The sequence below is a fragment of the Lactuca sativa genome, chromosome 5 (genome assembly GCF_002870075.4).
Source record: "Lactuca sativa cultivar Salinas chromosome 5, Lsat_Salinas_v11, whole genome shotgun sequence".
NCBI lineage: Eukaryota > Viridiplantae > Streptophyta > Magnoliopsida > Asterales > Asteraceae > Lactuca > Lactuca sativa.
This window is the reverse complement of record NC_056627.2, coordinates 315,577,390-315,598,792: the sequence shown is the minus strand read 5'-3', so window position 1 is coordinate 315,598,792 and position 21,403 is coordinate 315,577,390. Positions and strand designations below refer to the sequence as shown.

General features: G+C 34.7%; 2 protein-coding genes across 3 annotated transcripts; one reads left to right on the top strand and one right to left on the bottom strand.

Moving 5' to 3' along the window:
- Nucleotides 1–445: 445 nt before the first annotated feature.
- On the top strand, nucleotides 446–9,098 carry LOC111887945 (mannan endo-1,4-beta-mannosidase 6). 2 transcript variants are annotated; one of them, XM_023884082.3, is made up of 7 exons: nucleotides 446–555; nucleotides 7,206–7,233; nucleotides 7,304–7,589; nucleotides 7,670–7,864; nucleotides 8,021–8,143; nucleotides 8,235–8,446; nucleotides 8,524–9,098. In XM_023884082.3, the coding sequence occupies exons 2-7, from the start codon at nucleotides 7,226–7,228 to the stop codon at nucleotides 8,957–8,959; spliced, it is 1,260 nt and encodes a 419-aa protein (XP_023739850.1). In that variant the 5' UTR covers nucleotides 446–555; nucleotides 7,206–7,225; the 3' UTR covers nucleotides 8,960–9,098. The 2 variants fall into 2 exon arrangements, with proteins under 2 accessions (XP_023739850.1, XP_023739849.1); XM_023884081.3 differs by lacking the exon at nucleotides 446–555 and having other exon boundaries at nucleotides 7,089–7,233.
- A 117-nt stretch (nucleotides 9,099–9,215) lies between these two features.
- Nucleotides 9,216–12,277, bottom strand: LOC111887946 (serine/threonine-protein kinase AtPK2/AtPK19). The gene is made up of 7 exons (XM_023884083.3): nucleotides 12,072–12,277; nucleotides 10,550–11,396; nucleotides 10,398–10,480; nucleotides 10,196–10,316; nucleotides 9,949–10,122; nucleotides 9,751–9,858; nucleotides 9,216–9,668 (listed from the first exon to the last, which is right to left on the bottom strand). Exons 2-7 carry the CDS (start codon nucleotides 11,129–11,131, stop codon nucleotides 9,366–9,368), a joined length of 1,371 nt encoding a protein of 456 aa, XP_023739851.1. The 5' UTR covers nucleotides 11,132–11,396; nucleotides 12,072–12,277; the 3' UTR covers nucleotides 9,216–9,365.
- Nucleotides 12,278–21,403: the final 9,126 nt, after the last annotated feature.

The window sequence follows — 21,403 nt, the reverse complement described above, 5'->3', positions numbered from 1 at the left end:
TCATTATATATATAAGTACGTTTGATATTTTAATAATGTCAAATCATATAAACAAATGGAACGTTTTCTGTAAAAACAATGACTTAGGAGTACATGTTAGAAAAACGCAACTAAATGAAACATATATAAAAAAAAATATGGGTGGCATTTTCTAGCATTTGGTCAAACATTAGGGTCAAGAATGTGATTTGAAAACTGGTGATCATCTGGAACACCATGACCACCAACACGTATACATAAAATTCAAACATGTTGCATAAGCAAACCTACTAAGTTAAGTTTTATTGTTGTCATAAATAGATATACTTACGCATCCACATCTACACCGATATCTAAATTAGAATTGTCTTTCTCGTATCCATTCAAGATGATGACCTAATATTAGTATATAGCCGACATGGTACCACATCTAATGCATGTTGAACATATATATACATACATCTACTTCACAATTAATATGAGCATTTACAGAAGAGAAAAGGAAAGCAAATTAAGTATATGGACTTTTGAGGAGCTGCTTTGATAGATAAGGTCTATATCGATCTTCATGTTCAGGTGAAATCGTTTGTTCTTATGTCAACCTCTGTGTTATACGATACGATTTGTATTTTCTTTTTGTTTTACAAATATTTTTGTTTTCATTTTCGTTCGCCAAGAAACATGAGTTGATTATAACCTAAAAAATAATAAAAAGTTTTTATGATAAGAATATTTTTAGTTAAAGATTGTTTTATTAATAAACTAATAGGATCGATCTTTAATTGGAGTTTTATTGAGAGTTTGATCATTTAAAATCAGCCCATAAAGTTTTTTATTTATTTTTTTATTTTTTATTTTTTATTGGAGGTGATACATTTTTGGGTCGATATATATTTATCACTTTTATTCTACGAAATATTGTTTTTGAGTTTCCTATGATTTATAAAATTAACATTTTTTTATTCAATAATGTTCTATTTTTACTCCATAATTATATTTAATTTTCAAAGCTTTATTATTTTTATCAATCAATTTGTTTCATTTTACTCTCCGATATTAAATATTAAATTCGTAATAGTCGATATGATTATAATCTTCAAAACATATCATCAACTATCATACAACGCGATAAAAATAAAATAAGGACTCATGATTAATTAGTACTATTTGTATAAATTTAATGTATTATTGATATATTGATTTTATTTGATATTATTGTTTTTTTTTTTCATAAATATTACATATGTTTAAAAAATAATAAATTAGATGGGATGATTTTACAAAACATTTTATTATGAAGGTAAATTATTTAATTTTACAATAATAATAATAATAATAATAATAATAATAATAATAATAATAATAATAATAATAATAATAATAATAATAAAATAAACTTTTAAAAATGGTCACTAATTGGAAAGAGTTTAAATTTATGTCTCGTTGGTTCATGATATATATTAATAATAAGTAAAATATTACAAAGGGTTATCAAATGTTTTTTATTAAATAGTAAACAAAAAATTTATTGTTACAAAAGATAACAATAGTTTACTTGCATTTTCATTTTACAAAAACTATAATAAATACAGCAATCAACATCAAATTTTATATCACAATTTTATTCATTTATAAAACAAACGTAATATTAAGTTTAAAATTAAATATTTAAATAATGACTTCCTTCGTCGCGTCCTCCAATATGTCGCACCCATGAACTGCCAATATGACTTCCTACGATGTTGTCTATGGTTGAGCGGCGTTCTTTCCTTTTCTTTTGGATTGGGATGGTTTTGTTTTCAGAAAAGTATTTGAATTCTAGCTTAGGTGGGGTTAGGTTTCGGGAACATATATGGGAAGATGCCATAAGTTGGGAAATAGGGTTGGGGTTAGGTTTGCGTGGATAAAATGAGTATGCCATGCCCGGGAAATTGAAATTGGATGGATGAGTGTATATGGGCGTCAAATTGTGGTCGGTAAAATGGTGTTGAAGAATTGAAACAAAAAATGATTCTAGTATGCATGTTGGAACTAGTAACACACGATTGGTTTTGAACGGATGTTAGGGTGGTGTTGTTGGGAGAATCATTTCAAGCCATTTGAATGTAAAATTGGATTGCAAGAAGTAGAAGATTAAGATAAAGGATTGAGTGGAGGTGTGGTAAAAAGTGTTAGAATTGGTTGGGAAGTGGAGTGAGGCGTGATGGCCTTCCACCAAGGTTACCCCACCACAGTGCTATATATCTCAGCCTACCGCACCTTAGACTGGCCACTCATCGGTCTATGGTTTTCAAGGCTTTAAAATTGGTTTCACTTGTCATAAGAGAAAAAGAGTAGGTGCTCTAATGAGTGCATTATTAGAGAGGACCCACATACAAGACTACAAGTGAAGAGGTCTTTGTTTTTTCTGGGTCCTTAGTTTGTTATTTGAATAAGTTTATTAGTATTATGTTTAGAATAAGTCTTCAGTTATTTTAGGAGTATCTTTTATTTGTTTGATGTATAGGCCTATATAAGTCCTTTACCTACATTGTCATTTCAATTGAAGAATCAAAAGACACGAATGCCATGATAGTGGATGGCCTTTAGATTTCTCTTTTGATTCATGAGCAAAAATTTAAAAGAGTAACACATGAAGATGAGGGTCAAGCTCTCAAAGCTAAAGGAAGCAGAAAAAGAGGTCGAAGTGATAAGAAATGGAAGATTATGGATGAAGATGGGCAATCTTTTAAAATAGAAAGCAGTAGAGGTAGAGGTCGAGGAAGCTTTCGAGGTGGATGAGGTCATGGTAGGGGAAAGCAATAAGCTTTCTTAAAAGCCCACATAGAATGTCACAATTGTCTTTATCTTAGACATTTTCAATGAATGTCCAACATGGGGAAGAAAAAGAAAATTATGTCAAGCTAGAGGAAGATAAAGAGCTACTTCTAATGGCTCAAATAGATGAAGAACTTCTCTACAAAAACCAAGTAGAAAAAAGACAAAGTTTAGGTGTCTAATATGCATAACAACATGTGGTTTCTTGACTCGGGATGCTAAAACAATATTTATGGAGATAAAGACATGTTCCAGGAGATAGAAGATTGTAGCAAAGGCTACATTAAATATGGAAACAACTCCAAAATGAAGGTTGCTGGAAAGGGGAGTATTAAATTGATTTTTAATAGTTTCGTCTTTAATGTTCAAGATATATACTATGTACCAGATGTAAGACATAACTTGTTAAGTGTTGGACAGATACAAGAAAAGGGAGTCAGTCTACTCAATTTTAATGGGGTGTGCAGTATTTATCATCCAAAAAAAGGAGTAATAGTTCGGTCAAAGATGAATGAAAATAGAATGTTCATTTTAATCAATGAACAGTCAATTCAAACAGCCTAAGACAATGATGAATGATTGCATACAAGCCAAGACTTCACACACGTGTAGCATCAAAGACATGGGCACTTGAACTGCAAAGGATTAAAGCCGATGCAGTAAAATAACATGGTACACGGGCTACCTAAACTAGAAAACCTCAGTATTACTTGTGTTGATTGTCTCTCTGGAAAACAAAATAAAAGTGATATTCCCAAGAAGAGCCAGTAAAGAGTAACTAGCATCCTGGAGCTTATACACGCTGCTATATGTGGTCCCATAGAATTTGTCTCAAACAGTGAAAAGAGGTACCTTTTGTGTTTCATTGATGATTTTAGCTGAAAGGTTAGGGTTCATCTCTTAAGTTAAAAATCATAAGCTCTTGAATGTTTCAAGCTTTTGAAAACATGTGTAGAAAAAGAGACAAGTGGATTCATTAAATGCTTACGAACTGACATAAAGGAGAGTTTACCTCCTCTGATTGCAAGGTGTTCTGTGAGAAAGAGGGTATCAAAGGGTAGCTGACTAATGCCTACACACCACATCAAAACGGTATGGTAGAAAGGAAAAGTAGAACAATGATGAACATAGTTAGATGTATGTTGATTGCAAAAAGGGTTCCAAAGCCATTTTGGGCAAAGCTGTAAAATGGACCTTTTGTGTTTTGAATCGTAGTCCAACCATGGGAGTGAAGGACATCACTCCACAAGAAGCACAGATTGGAATAAAATCCTTAGTTGTTCACTTTAAATTCTGGGTTTGCATAGGACATGTCCACAAACCTGAGAACAAAATAAGTAAGCTTGGTAACAAAAGTTTTCCTTGTATTTTTTTAGGTGTCATCAAAGAATCCAAGGGATATCGGTTGTTTGGCCTAGCCACAAAGAAGATCATGATAATCAAGGATGTATTCTTTGAAGAAAACAAAATTTGGGATTGGGACAACAGTTTCAAAGACCAAATTGATGCAGAACTAACATGGGGTGATGAATTTTCTGATGATGAAAGTGATGAAGAAGATGAAAGTACACCACAAGATGAAAATAACACTCAGATAGATGGGGAAATAGGAAACATGTCACAAGGTGGGATAAGTAATACAACATGTGGGAGATTAAAAATACCTCCGGCATGGCTAAGGGATTATGAAAGCGGTGAAGTCCTAAGAGGCCAAGAAGAAACTGGACATATGGCATATATGGAAATAGAAGACACAAATGACCCCATGTATTTTGAAGATGCTATAAAAGAAGAAAAGTGGAGAAAAGCCATGAACAAAGAGATAAGCTCAATTGAAAAGAAAAGACTTAGAGCTTAACTTACTTGCCGAAAGGAGCAAAGAAGGATGGTGGCAAATGGATCTACAAGAACAAATGTGATGAACATGGAGAGGTGATCAAACAAAAAGCCCGTCTTGTGGCAAAAGCGTACTCGTAAAAGGAAGAAGTCGATTACACAAAATTTTATGCACTTATAGCAAGACTCGATACAATACGCACCATCATCGCCTTGGCAGCCAATAGGAAATGGAATGTTTATCAACTTTATGTAAAATTAGCTTTCTTGCATGGTACGTTGAATGAGAATGTATACATTAAGCAACCAAAGGGTTATGAGCGGGAAGGAAAAGAACAAATGGTGTATAAGCTTCACAAAACATTGTATGGACTGAAACAAGCTCCATAGCTTGTTTCAGTCGCATTGAAGCTTATTTCTTGAAGGAAGGGATTGAAAAATATGTTACGGAACAAATGTTGTTTATCAAGAAAGGTAGCGGTGGACACTTAATTATTGTAAGTGTTTATGTAGATGACTTGTTGATTACGGGAGATAACCATTAACTGTTGTTAAGTTTCAACAAAATCCATGATGAAAGAGTTTGAAATGACGGGTCTGGGAAAGATAAGCTATTTCTGGGAATTGAGGTTATACAAAAGGAAGAAGGGTTTTTTATATGTCAAAGGAAATATGCAATTAAAGTTCTAAAAAGGTTTGATATGTACAAAAACAAAGAAGTATGTACTCCAATTGTCTCAGGTTCAAGTCTTACCGAAGATTTACATGGAAAAGAAATTGATAAAACATGGTACAAACAACTTATGGGAAGTCTGTTCTATTTGACTTCCACAAGGCCAAATATGACATATGTTACAAGCTTGTTGAGTAGATATATGAGCTGGCCAACATAAATATACCTCCAAGCAGCTAAAAGAGATCTTAGATACCTTAAAGGGTCTGTGAACTTTGGTATTTTTTATAAACATTCGGCTCCAAGCAAGTTCAGTGATTTTGTGGGCTACATCGACAGTAATCATGCAGGAGATGAGGATGATAGCAGAAGTTGTGTGGGCTACGCCGACAATGATCATGTAGGATGATAGCAGAAGCACAAGCGTGTATGTTTTTATGTTCAACTATGGAGCTGTTTCATGGAGCTTAAAGAACCAACCAATTGTAACCTTATCTTCCACGGAAGCGGAATATGTAGCGGTTGTGTCAGGAGCATGTCAAGCAGTTTGGTTGAAATGAATTTTGGAGCATCTTGGTGTTGATGATGGTGAAATTTCAAACATCATGTGTGACAACACATCGGCTATAAAGTTGTCATGAAATCCAATCTTTCATGGACGAAGCAGACATATACGAGTACGTTATCATTTCCTTAGAGAACTGGTAAATGAAGGTGATATATAATTGTTGCATGTGGAAGTGGTGAACAAGTTGCGAATATAATTACAACATCAATCAAAGCATAGGCATTTGCAAAATTCAGAAACATGATGGGGATGTGTGAAGTCAACAATGTAAGCTGATCAAGTTCTATTGTATTCAGCTTAGGGAAGGGTATGACGAGGTCTTTGTTTTGTCCGGGTCCTTAGTTTATTATTTGAATAAGTTTCCTAGTATTACGTTCAGAATAAATCTTCAGTTATTTTAGTTATTTTAGGAATGTCTTTTACTTGATATATCGGCTATATAAAGCCATTTAGCTCGTTTTAATAAAGCACACAATTTGGGGCTTCAAATTAATTTCTCTCTTTACTCAATAACGGGCCATTCTTTGCTAGAATTTGTAACATACATTGGACAATAATCCTTAAATTAATACATAAAATTTCTCCATGTTTCATCCGGCTTTACATTTGTATTAGCCCATGTTGTCCTAACCTTTCTATTAGGCCCAAATCGTTTTTTCTAATGAATAAAATTTCGTACATACAAAGTAAGACATAACTTCGAATTCACAATGTTAAAGTCATTATATGCTCCTTGACTAAAAACATTTCCTCCTCTATTTGCTTTCTTTGTATTTATCTAATTTAATTGTTTTTTTTTAGAAAATTAATGGAAATAATATGTTGTAATGAGACTACCTTCTTCATAACTCTTACTCAATCACGTATGTATGTATATCCTGCGAACCAATTTCTCTAAAAAAATAATTATTTCATGCCCCACAACTTTCACCACTTTTGGATGAATATTAATTAATAATAATCTTTTTTGTTATTTTATAAAAACTACACGTATAGTTAATTTGCAGTAAAAAAACCAAATGGTTAGATAAAAAGGTAAACCATTCAAATCATAAATACATTAGAGAAAGAGAAACACCAAACCCCGTAATTTCATCATCTTAGCTTCGAAGGTAGCAAAATGGTTTCCTCCAACAACACTTCTCTTGAGTTGCACAGCAAGGATGCCATCATCATCGCCATTATTACACCAAATTATCTTGTTATTTATACTTGTTTCATTACACATTCACCATGTCACCATGGCTACCCATATAACAATTTTCTTCGTGGTTATTATCATTTTGATTTTCAATGGGCACACTAACGGTTTGTTACATGGTCTCAATGAAGGTCAAGTTACTGATACAACAATGCATAGGTTTGTGGATTTATCTTCATTACTATGTTTGTGTTCTAGAGTTTATTTGATTTCATTATTGAATATGCAGGGTTGATTGCAAGGGTGACGTGGAAATGGAAGATGATGCATGGATGATGGTGCAAAAAAGTGGGAACCAATTTGTGGTGAATAATCAACCGTTTTATGTAAACGGGTTCAATACATACTGGTTGATGGTATTTGCTGTGGACAACTCTACAAGAGGAAAAGTTACTCAAGTCTTTCAACAAGCATCTGATGTGGGATTGACCGTGTGTCGAACATGGGCTTTTAATGATGGTCAATGGCGCGCTCTTCAGAAAAAACCATCTCTTTATGATGAAGATGTTTTCAAGGTTCTTTTTATTTGTTACCTGTTATCTGTTAGGGTTTTATTCTTCACTTCACCTTCCGACTAATATACGAAAGCTTACAGGCATTAGATTTTGTGGTGAGTGAAGCAAAGAAATTCAATATTAGGCTCATACTGTCGTTGACAAACAATTGGGATGCTTATGGTGGAAAACCGCAATACGTTAAATGGGGGAAGGAAGCTGGTTTAAATTTGACTAATGATGATGATTTCTTCTCTCACCCGACTCTAAAAAGCTACTACAAGTCCCATGTCAAGGCAAGTTTTCTTTTTAAGAGAACATTGTATGTATTTGATTTACATGTCACATGATGTTTTTAGAGCAGAGTTGTGTTGGTTGGGTCCTGTAGAAAGAATAACTATTTTGTAGAAACTTCTATATTTTACTTTACACATTTTTTCTTGGCTTTGTAGACTGTGTTGAATCGAGTGAATACGGTAACCAACATGACTTACAAGGATGATCCCACTATTTTTGCATGGGAATTGATTAATGAGCCGAGATGTGAATCAGATCCTTCGGGGGATAAACTTCAGGTACTCTTTTAGGGTTTAGGGTTTTTCGATAAAAAAAAAACATTTATGATTTATATGCTTTGAACTAAGTATACAGTACGTAATCATATAGGAATGGATAGAAGAGATGGCGGTTTATGTGAAAACAATCGATCCAAAACATCTAGTGGAAATCGGTCTTGAAGGGTTTTATGGTCCTTCAACACCTAATAAGGTTCAATACAATCCAAATACCTATGCTCAACAAGTGGGTACCGATTTCATCAGAAACCATCAAGTTCTTGGTGTTGATTTTGCTTCCGTTCATATTTATGCAGACTCTTGGTATGTCAACTGTCAACTATCAACTATCAATTGTTAATATTGTCTGTGTGACTCACAAATTCAATGGTTTTATTCAGGATTTCACCATCGATATCTAATGATCATATCGCATTCACAAAGTCATGGATGCAATCACACATTGATGATGCGGAGAACTACCTCGGGATGCCGGTCGTTTTCAGTGAGTTTGGTGTATCTAAAAAGGATCCAGGGTACAACGAGTCATACAGGGACAACTTAATAAGCACGGTGTACAACACATTGTTAGATTCAGCGAAGAAAGGAGGGAGTGGAGGTGGGTCCCTTTTATGGCAAGTGTTTCCTGATGGAACAGAGTATATGGATGATGGGTATGCAATCATTCTTTCAAAATCTCCTTCAACATCAAGCATCATATCGCGACATTCCACAAGGCTCACGCTTTTTAATTCCTTATGCAAATGGAAGTGTCATTGGGGTTGCAAGAAAAAGCATGAGTTTGATGGAGGATTCCATTTCCTTGATGAGCTTTAAACAATGATGGTATTTACTATTTACTTTTTACCATATGTTACAGTCGTACAATGAATCTACAAACATATGTTACATGTAAGTAATGACGCTGTCTGTTTTATATGATACACCAAAGTAATGCCATATTCCAGTTGTCTCATATTTTCTTGTGTTATTTCCACTACTCGGTTTCAAATTAAGTTTTATTAAATAATTACCAGCTTTTAGTTTTGTTTCACCTAGTTACCTCAAAAAATTTAAGGGTTTTGACATCTAATTAAAACAAACTTTAATTTATGGACTTATATATATATAATTATAAGTCGCAATAAACTATTTTAAGCATATCACAAATAAAATTGTAATAAAACACACTAAAATTGAAATCAGAAATACAAGTTTTTTAGAACAAATAAGTAGAGTACCATTAGCATGCTGGGCTTTGTCTGTGAAGAAAAGAGGCTGCAGGCTTGACATAAGTAAACCCCTGAAAGAGGTCAGATGAGCCATTTGGGCTGGATGCAGGTGAATCCAGTAGGGGCATATCCGTCCAACGTTTATCAAAGTTAGCAATGCATTGATTTCCAGAAACTTCCGGACGAAAACTCGGCTGGATTTCACGTGCATCCAGTTTCTTCCAGTTTATTGGTTTGAACCATTTGTGATTCTTTATTTCATCACTTCCTGTTACCCCATTGCCTAGCCTCTTGCTTGGATCCTTTTGTAACAACTAAAAAAGAAAAAACAATTTTGTTATGTGGTCAAACATGGTCAAGATTCAATTTTTTTTTTTAGAAAATAAATCCACTTACCCCTTTCAAAAGGGCATGTGCTTCACTTGACAAAAATGCAGGGAGCTTCATCTTGTCTTTCACTATCTTTTTCTGTACTTTGTCCCTGTTTCCTCCATGAAACGGTGGCTGTTCAAGACTTAATTAAATTAGACTTGATAAGGGCAAAACGGTCATTTCACTAGGAAAATTTTTACCAATAAGAAAATCACATTTCACCTGTCCTGTGAGCATCTCAAACAACAAGATTCCAACACTCCACCAATCAGCAGCCTTGTCATGGCCTTTCCCAAGAATAATTTCAGGTGACATGTATTCTACTGTTCCACATAAAGAATTTGATCTTGCATTTTCATCAAACTCTTTTGCTAGCCCAAAATCCGTAAGCAAAGCCTAATAAATAAACTCACATTTTAATAAAAGAACTATGTGTGTGTGTGTGAGAGAGAAAACAAAAAAAAAGTACATGTCCATCCACATCAAGTAGTATATTTTCAGGCTTAAGATCCCTATGCATTATCCCATTTGCATGAAGGTGAGAAACAGCTGAAACAATCTCTGCAGCATAAATACGAGCCAAATCCTCTCTGAAACAATCATAATCATAAATTCTTAATCGGTTTATTTTATTTTTAAAGTAACAAAACAAATAAATAAATAAAACTCACCGAAACAGTCCATGGTGATATAGCTGGAAAAAAAGATGTCCACCATTCACAAAGTCCAAAACGAGGTAAAGTCGATATTTTGTCTGAAGATTAAAAGAGTGAGCATAAACAGATAACAAAAAGGGTAGTTTTGGAATTTAGAAAAAAAGTACCTGGAAAGAGTAACGAAGCTGGACAATAAAGGGATGATCAATCTTTGTCAAGATATCTCTCTCTGCTTTCATATACTCAGCATGATTTTTCTCCACAATCTTATCTTTTCTCACAACTTTCATTGCATATATTTCCAAACTATCTCTCTTTCTCACTTGATACACTTTACCAAAAGCCCCTTGCCCCACAACTTTCATGACTTCAAAATCTTCAAGCCCTATGGTTTTCACCTTACAACCATTTTCTTCTTCTTCTTCTTCAATCTCTTTATCTATCACATCACTGAAATCCTCCAATGATTCATCCGTTTCACATATGGTTAACTTCCTTAGATTTAGCAAGTGGCTTACACATGGCGTGGGGCCCACTAAAGAATGTGAACGGCTGTAAATGACCACAGGGTCATCACTTGGAATTTCAGAATTGCCAGCTGGCAGTGGGAGAGGACCAAATGTATCAGAAAAGTCCAATTCAAGAGTATCTGATGTTTCATTGGGAGCGTTTTTTGGGAATTGGAAATAGTTCTTGGAGGATTTGAATGGTTTGTTTTCAATTAAAGCAGTTAATTGAGAAGAAACCATTGTGGAAATTGGAAAACAGAAAGGAGTGTTTTGTTTGTATTAGTATTACAGACTATGGATGGAAAGATACTAAGATTCGAGCTGATGAAAGGCTTCTACCAATGGCTTTAATTAGAAGGAAGTTCAAGTAAACAATCGGATTTTTAAAGAAATTTGAGAGAATGCAAACCAAAGTAGAGTAAGTGGAGTTGTTCTTGTTTCCCGATTTACAGGAAACGATGGATGCAATGCTGTTTCTTGAATTCATGAAGATCTGGTCTAAATTCTGTTTACATGAAGAAACAACACACAGGTCAGAAATTCTAATTTTGTAAATATGCATCGTGATGGATTTTAGTTGTTATTGACTTATTTCAGTATGTTGTATTATCATATGATAAATTTATACAGGCAATAGTAATTCCAGTTTATGAGACTATACGCTCCTTCACACAAAACATGCAAGCCAAGCCTACCACCTAAAAGATTGATATGAACTTCGCAAAAGTCCAATTTTGACTTTAATGGTCAAATTGACAGTTTTGTCATAGCAATATTACTATGAATCTATTTCCATTTCCAACCTTGAAACTTCTAGTTCTTTTGTGCAACATACCGTATTTTAAAGTTAAAGCAAGTTCATATCAAGCGTTGACCTTAAATTTTTAAAAGATCCCCATAAGATCAGATGCGATATCAGATCTTTCAGGGGAAAAAAAGGCATAACCTAATTCAACAGGGGAAACCAAAATTCCAGATTCTTTAACAATTCACTTTCTGGATTTCATTTCAACAAATGATAAAAACATGAGATCGGAATTTTGCTGCGAATTTTGCGTAAAAATATAAAGTAATACGGATTAAAGAATGAATTCTACTAAAACAAACATGAAACTCGTAATGTAGCGAAATCCCAACATAACAACTAACAAAAACAGATGGAAGGAGAAAAATTCGGTACCTTTGAGGCGCTTCAAGGATGGTTTTGGTCTTTGGAGATGTGTTTTTGGGGGGTTGTTCTTGAGATCGGAAGATAAAAGCACGAAATTTTGGGCCGCCACTTTAAAATACGGAGGACAATTTCTGAGAATGTGGGCTTTACCACGTGTTGACTTTTTAGTGGTTGCTTGAATCCAATACGAAATCTTTTTGCCTTTTTCATCTAATGCCAAAAAAAAAAAAAAAAAAAAAAAAAGTTAATACTTCAAATTTTAAGTTAAGTGAATTTGTTATGCCACACTTGATTTTTTGTACTAATTTTAGGCTGTTTTAGGGGTTTTACACTTAATTTTGTAAATGTTTTAGTCTCTTATTGGTCTCTTTCTTAATTCTTATTATATTTGGTTGGTGATTTAGGTAAACCATGGTATTATATTAAATGAATGATGGTTGGTAATTTAGCTGTGGACATGGTACACTAATGAAGGAATGGTTAGAAGAATATGGAACATAAGATGTGTACCAAATACATCCCTAACATCTTTGATATTTTATTTTAGGAATCTTGAGTTGATATTAATGTGTTTAAGATTATTATTGTGACATCTTTATTTTTACGTTAAAATTAAAACTATTTTTATTTATGCTTATTTATTTTAGAGTATAAAAATTATTGCGGAATTTGTTCCTAAAACATGATAATAGTATTATCAAAATATTTCCAAATAAAAGTATTTATTTTATAAAATCATGGGATGTCATTGTCAATAAATATGCATAATCATAAATCAGTCTTAATAGGCCTTACAATATTTTATTATACTAATGGTCTACAAACTCCTCAAATCACTCATCATCCATGTATATTTGTATCGCCATCTGTTATATAAAGAAACTGAATGAATCAGGTTTGGGAGTCTGGTACAATAATTAAATTCTTTAATTATATATTTCACATCAAATAATTTACTCAATTACTCATTCCCATTGTTATCACATACTGATCCTAAAATATTGATCTCAAAGCACTTATCCTAAGGATCATCATTAGCAACGGATAGACAATAATGTTTAAGGGATTCTCTTAGTAATATATGTCAATAAGACAACCATGAGGGAATAGAGTACATTAAATGAACACATAGTTCATTAACATCTACATGTTGCGAGTATATCAGTGTTCCACTTGACTGTCTACAATAGTATGTGGTCGTCATCTATACTTTGTTAGATGAATGGTTCATCATTAGTCAAGTCCTCTCATCATCATCTCATCTTTTCATCACCCGTTACTACCCAATATTATATATATTCAATTAAATCAAGTAAAAATCATATATTTCATCTAACACATATATCAAGAAATATAAATAATAAGCACATATAGCATTTAATCATCTAAGATCTTTTATATAAGATCTTTTATATTTATATGTAAGATGAAACTAATCATACACTCACTTGATATGACGAAGCTATTTCTTCTCAAATAGTTAATACGTTGCCCCCTTTGATATTTTATTATCTGAAATTTCTCTTTTCATAAATATGTCTTTATTTCTTCTAACTTTACTCTTTTTTTATTGAATAATGTCAAATAAACGAACGATATTTATACTACGAAAATAAAAACTTCCATTAAAAAGCGTAGTCACAAAGAATATTAACACATCACCCTTAAAAATTTGATATGAATTACTCCGTACTTTCAAGAAGATTAGTCATTCCAAAATAATGACATGTTATCCCAATATTACCACAAATGATATTTACTTCTGTTGTATATGAATCACCCAAAATTTAATTATAGGCTCCATTCAAAGTATTTGGTTCATTAAAGCCATGTATTCTAATTTTTTTGTACGGGCAATTCTATCGTCCTAAAGGTTCTTTTGTTTCCACCTTTATATTTCATAATAACTAGGAAAGAGGCTCGTACATTGCACGGGTCAAACTTTTGTTATCGATGTTAGGTGGGTCAGATATACGAAAATCCAACAATATGTTGTAGAGCAAAGAGGTGATTCGTGGAATTTATGACTTTCCATCTCACGAAATCATGTTTACTTTTCTTGTAACAAGCCTGTATTATATTTGCTAATGAATCACATGGAGAGTGCATAATTAAAAAAAAAAAAACAAAAAAAATATTTTTTTCTAAAATTTTTAATGTCTAAATAGAAAATTAAAGGGAATGATATGATCTAACAAACAAAGTCCATGCCGACCACATGAATAATGAGTCAATTTTGTTTTACTTTGCTGCTTTACAAATGATCTTCTACCACTCTTTGCACCTTCAATATAATTATGGTCATACCAATAGTCAACGTTGATTGCATCCATCTGCAAACAACAGAGAACCATCAATATAACATATTTCATACGGACAACAGTAAACATTTGTACATTTTTTACAACAATATTTTATAAAGTTTTTACAACTTAATAGATTTTGCTAGCAACAATTTTACCAGATTATGTCATTTTGACATAAATTTGTTCTCAAATGTTTTACACCTTTAACTAATTAGGAGTTTGCTCATTTTATCACTGTATGCATTCACAAAGTTTTTCGGTTGGGTGTTGTGCATATAGTCTTGTATTGTAAGATTAGCTCATTGTAAGAAAACGCATTATACTTCCATTTTTTTATTAAGATATTCTACTTTGATTTAAAAAAATACACAATTATAGCAAGGAAAAATGCTTAGTATTTGAATAACATTGTATAATTTTGTAGATTTTTCAAAGTACAATGTTGTAATAAGAGAATGAAAGTATCATGTTGTAATAAACAATTATATGAAAGTAAGAAACAATGAACATAAATTTGTCATACCTATTCCTCCTTTTTCTTTTCTAGCTTTTCAAATGTTGTCCTATCAGAGACCAAAAAATGAAATAAGGCACTTGATGATCATATACAACCAACCCAACCTGTTTTCATTGTTCAAAATGGCAATTAGGGAAACATCACTTATCTTTACAAACAAATTTGATGAATGATTCTTACCTTTGACCACTTGGTTAATTGAACCAAGTTGATACCTCTATTCAACAAAACACCATTTCACTTTTTATTTTCAATTTATGCAACGAAGTTTTATTCTTTCACAAATTTATGCAATAATATTTCCATTTTTTACCAAAATATATAACAAAACAAAGAAAAAAGGATCATACTTGCTTCTGAAAGCTTTAAGAGTATTTATAGAATACCTGCAACATCTATAAAATCATAAGATTTTTCCCCAATGTCATTACAAATAGCAAGCTTTATTGTTGCTGACCAATCATTGATTCTAGTTGGGATTCACATCGAAAACGAACTCATCTTTTTACCAAGATCATAAAAATAAAATCAAACATTAAAATAAGATGAATATAATTTTATAGAAACAAAAATTCCAATGGACCTGGAATGGTCAACAAAAGGTTTGACCATGTTTACTTTCTTTACTTCTTTTCTTTAGTAATATAAATGTGGACAGAAATTAAAAAATTCACATAAGCACCTACCGAATTAGTATAATATACGAATTCAACGTATTACCAAATATATAATAAATGTTATTTTACAACCTATCCAAATTTATAATTGATGGATTCGTATTTACGATAACATCAACTCTCGTTTACATTGTTTTGGCTAACAAGTCACCAATCTTCGTTTCATATTTTACGACACATGTCCGACATGTGTCAGGTTGAACGCAAAATTTTGAAAAATCATAACTTCCTTATACAAACTCATATTTAGGTGTTCTTTATATCCACAGGCTCGTGATCACGATTAGTACGACTTTTGTTTATATTATTTATCCTAAATATTCTTTTATTTTTAACGTTTATTTTAGCCATATTTAATAAATTTTACACAAATGTTATATAAACATAATATTTAGGTGTTCTTTATATCCACAGGCTCGTGATTACGATTACTACGACTTTCGTTTATATTATTTATCCTAGATAATCTTTTATTGTTAACGTTTCTTTTAGCTATATTTAGGTTACAATCGTTTATATATATTATGTGCATGAAGATTGGACAAATATTATATTACCACTGATGCGAACCATTTTTTTCTTGACAAAAAGGATCAGTGTTCCCCACGGCGAACTACTCGTCCGAATAAACTCCTTTCCTAACACCTTTTGAAGCTGAGAGGATAACTTCTGCATCTCAGGTGGCACAAGACAATATGGTGCCTTGGCAATCAGCGATGTACCAGGGATCAGGTCGATCGGAAACTCCACCTGCCTCTTGGGAGGCACACCCGACAACTCATCCGGAAAAACATTAGGGAAAAAAAGCACAATAGGAACATCAGAAATGGAAATCGATCTCTTTTCATCAACCTGAGTATCCACCAAATATGTCAGATAAACCATACACCCATGTTGTAAACATTGTCTTGCCCTGGTGACAAAACAGAAACCCGACCTTGACCTAGTACCCTCACTATAAATGGTAAGCACTCCCCCATTAGGATCTCGAACCGTCACCAATTGCCGCTCACAGTCAATCAGAGCCCCAAACCGGCTCAACCAATCCATACCCACGATAACGCAGACACCTCCCATCTCAATAGGGATAAGGTCTACCAGATACCCAACACCAAAAATCTCCAGTACACAACCCTGATAAATGTCAGTAACGGAGACCGCATGCTCACCAGTTATAGAAATCCTTAGTGGCCTACTCAGGGCCTCATGTACAATGCTAAATCACGACAAAAGGATGATGACACAAAGATCGACTCCCATCCGAGTCAAACAAAACTAGAGTAGGTACATAATTCACAAGGAAATTACCTAACAGTAGCAATATCATAAGCAACACAGAACAAATAAACAAAAATAATAAAGAAACACATATCAACCATGACATCCGGTGTCGATTGGGCCTCCTTTGTTTTCAGCTGGAATGCTCTCCCTCGAGCCCTTGGAGCCTCGACCTTCCCCTTCTAGCCATCAGTAATATGTAAAAGTAGTAGGAGTAGGAGCCTAGACCATCCTCAATGCAACCTGAGGACACTCATAACTGATATGACTCGTCTAGTTGCAATTGAAGCAAACCCAAAATCCTTTGGGTCAATCCTTCGCTATATGCTCCTCCTTGCCACACATGTATCAAATAGTCCCTGACCGACAGGGTGCCTCATAACCCTTTGACATACTTGCTGCAAGTGCGGCCCTTCTGGCCTCCAACTCTCGAATCAGTGGGCTTGAACCGCTTAGTCGTCGACTGTGACTAAACTAGCCTCCTCTCTCTCCCTTGATCCTCTCTCCTGGGTCACTAGCTCGATCTTCCTCCTCCTAGCATTGGTCTGCAACTCAGCCAATGTTCGATATGAAGTGTTCGTTATGAACTCATGGATATATTTCCTTAGGATACTTAGATACCGACTCACATGTGCCTGCTCCGAAGACACATGTTCAGGGAAAAACAAGGCCCTCCATGGAACAACCTGGTGATCTCACTCATCGTCTCTGTCTTCTGCTTGAGAGACAGGAACTCCTAGGCCAACCACTATCTCTCAACAAATGGTACAAACTCATCTCAGTAAACCTCTCCCACATCATTGCAAAACGTTCCGCAGGAAAATAGTCAACCGTCACAAACATCCACCAGTCCTTCGCTCCCAAGAGAAATAGGTTTAGCGCAAAGCAAACCTTCAGATTCTTCGTATAGGAGCAAGTGTAAAAGCAACCCTCAACATCAGAAACCTATCTCATCGCAGAAATCAGATCCTTGTTCCTGTCAAAATTTGGTGGAGTCATATTGTTGAACTCCCAGTACCACACCGAATTACCCCCTATAGTCTCGCAGTAGCAACGGTTATGGTGGATGTTGCATTAGCAGCCTTAGTGAAGGTAGCATAGCGCTCGTCAAAAGTCTTAATCGGCATGGTCTTAATAGACCTGAACATCTCTGGTATGGCCTCTCTGATTGCCATGGTCACCTTGGTAGGAATGATCCTACGGATCTCATCATCACTGGCACTCGACCTCTTGGGGTCGCTAGTGCCTGAACCTCAGGTAACCACCATACTGAAACACACAAGAATATTATCAAAAACATGCTAAAGCGCATACACAAACACTTACACACTCCTACAAGTTCCTTAGTACCCTAAGATTCATTCTTGAGTCGCATACGAATCTGATGCTTTTAGTAGTACAGGTCTAATACTAGCTTCCACACCAATCTTTATTTGCCTCAAGTCTTCCTCACAAGACCCTAAGTCACAAGAACTCTATTCATCAAGGGTATCTCTAGACTCACCCCACATGCATTCTAAGGCTATAAAATCCTAACTATGTACAATTATGCAACATATACTAAGAAAATAGCAATGATAGGTTCATTCTTATAAAAGAAACCTCTTAGGCTAAAGACATCACCACCATACTAAAACACACAATAAAACTATCAGAAACAGGCTAAAGTACATACACAAACACTTACACACTCCTACAAGTTCGTCAGTACCCTAAGATTCCTTCTTGAGTCGCGTACGGATCTGGTCTTTCAGTAGTACGTGCTTAATACTACCTTCCACACTAATTCGTATTTGCCTTAAGTCGTCCTCTCAAGACCCTAAGTCACAAGAACTCTATTCATCAGAGTATCTCTACACTCACCCTACATGTTCCTCAGAACTACTACTAAACATCTAGGCACTCATCCTAGACTACTCCCCAACACCACTCCGCCTCCCAAAGATCTCTATTAACCATGACATTTGCTTTGTGCATGCCAATCGTACACAATACATGACTCGATAGGCAGTCGAATAAATGATTCTACCTTAAGTCCACAACCAAACAAAGAACAGGAAGAAAGGCTAAATCAGGCATTCTAAGGCTATAAAATCCTAACTATGTACATTTATGCAACATACACTAAGCAAATAACAATGATAGGTTGAATCTTATAAAAGAAACCTCCTAGGCTAAAGGCATCACAAATCAGACAACCCTAACACACTCTTCCTAAAGGATCCTTAGCCTATCATCTAGCATGCAGTTATATCAGCTCATAAGATAACAACTCAACACCACACATAGAATAAATAGAGATATTTGGTAAACTACATCTCGAGCTCTAGTTGATTGTACACACTACTTCATCCGGGTTTCTCCTTTGAAATTCTTTGTTTCTTTTTGAAAAGTTTTGATGAAAATCCTTAGATCCTTAGTTTGAGTTTAGAATCCCCCAAGAGTTCATCCAAATCACTCAAACCATGGCTTTGATACTAATTTGTAACATCCAAATTTACAAACCAAATTTTCCATTTTTAATTTCATATAAAAATATTTTTCATAAAAACCATCTCAATGAAATCACGATGTCAAATACAGATCATCATCCAAAATATCAAAGTGTCCCAAAATATCTGAAATCATAAACTGCAGGCGAATGGAGACTACTTGAAGTCTCATTGGGCAATAGCATGCCCGATGGGTTATCAGCAACCCTGGAGACTACCCGAAGTCTTAACACATATAGTAACACATGTCATAGTAATAACACATAGACCTAGTTGGTCATCACGAATATAAGTATATTCTACCACATATGTAAGAATAATGAGGAAACTCACCTTGCATAGATGACTGATAGAACTCACACCCAAACTGTCGGAACTAGACTCCGTCTAATAATTACACCAATTAACCATAATTAATAATTAAGGTAAATTTCCATACTCCACTAATCCCAAGACAAGTCTAATACACATTTAGGACAGAAGACCCTTTTTTCCCCTTCAAATCCATCACGAATCCACCTAAGGCATAATGGTCATAAAGTCAACAAAAGTCAACATGGGACCGTATGCGGGGAGTACCCAGCTCTACGTTGGACGTAGAGCACAGGGAAGGAAAGGACTAGCTCGAAACTCGCTACACTGGGCGTATCCATGATTACGCTCGACGTACGCGGCTGATCCCAAAACTCCATTTTTAAGGTCTTAATCATTAATACATTTACTCCAACTTCATATCTGACACTAAAAAGACATCTTAATCCATAAAATCTCTGACTTTATACCTTTGCATGGATAAAGAGAGCTTAATCCCAAAACCCTAACTTCTAGCATCATCAAAAACTCCATAACACATGCATGGAAGAAAAGGAAGGACCAAGTTAACATTTTTATGACTCTAAGCACCCTAAAACGTCTGAAAGGACAACTCATATACTCTGGAGTATTCCATACTCACAAAGATCAAGATTTTGGGAGAAAATGAACATAAATCTAAGCCTAAACAAGATCTAACAAAACAAGCTCCAAGGTATGAACTTTATACCTTCAAAAGATGAACAAGGAGATGTAGATTTTGGATCTAAAAGCTTGAATGCAACACCACCTTTTGGATGATCTTCCTTCATTACCAAGAATACTCAAAAATCACCCACAAGCTTCAAATCTCACTCACAAAGGCTAGGGTTTCGATATTAGAGTTTCGAGGGATGGAGGTTGGTCATAAGGATGTCCAAGGGGTATTATGATGTTTAAATAGGGGTCATAACCCTAAATTTTAGGGTTAAAGAGCTGCACGAGTACACCCGATGTGACATCCCAAAAATTTCAACAAATTTAAACTTTTCAAAACAACTCATTTACAAATAAAAGTGTTTGAAAAACCATTGTTTCCAAAACATGATTTAAATCAAAGTCTCCTAAGATCCAATTAGTAGTAAAACCAAGGATGTGTACAGTCACGCCTTCACTTTGCCACATTCCTCTGAAGTACATGAAACCATAAACAAAAACTGTAAGCATGAAGCTTAGTGAGTTTCGTCAAAGTACCAGCACACGAACAGATAACATATACAAATAACAACATGTATTGGGTCCACAACTAAAAGACTAGATTACCCTTGAGCCCACAGTATGAGTCTGGCTTGCCTATCGGCCCCACAACTTATATTTGGATTGCTCCTGAGACCACATCATAAGTTTGGATTGCCCTTAGGGCCCACAGCTTATGCCTGGCTTGCTCCCTAGTCCAATCAGTCATCGGACTAGAATATAATGTTCAGCTCGCATTACGAGTCTGGCATACCAACTGGTCCTCAAATCGTATATGGAATGCTATTGAGCCCTCAATATGAGCCTGGCATGCCCTACGTGGCCCTTATCTCATATTTGGAATGCTCCAATACCCTTAAGCCCTCGGTACGAGTCTGGCATATCGTAAGGTCCTCATCGCATATCTGGAATGCACCTGAGCCCTCAGTATGAGTCTGGTATACCCTACCCGACCCTCAGCTCAAATCTGGAATGCTCCACGATTTGTTGGCTACCCCACAAAGTACTACAACCTCAACCCGAT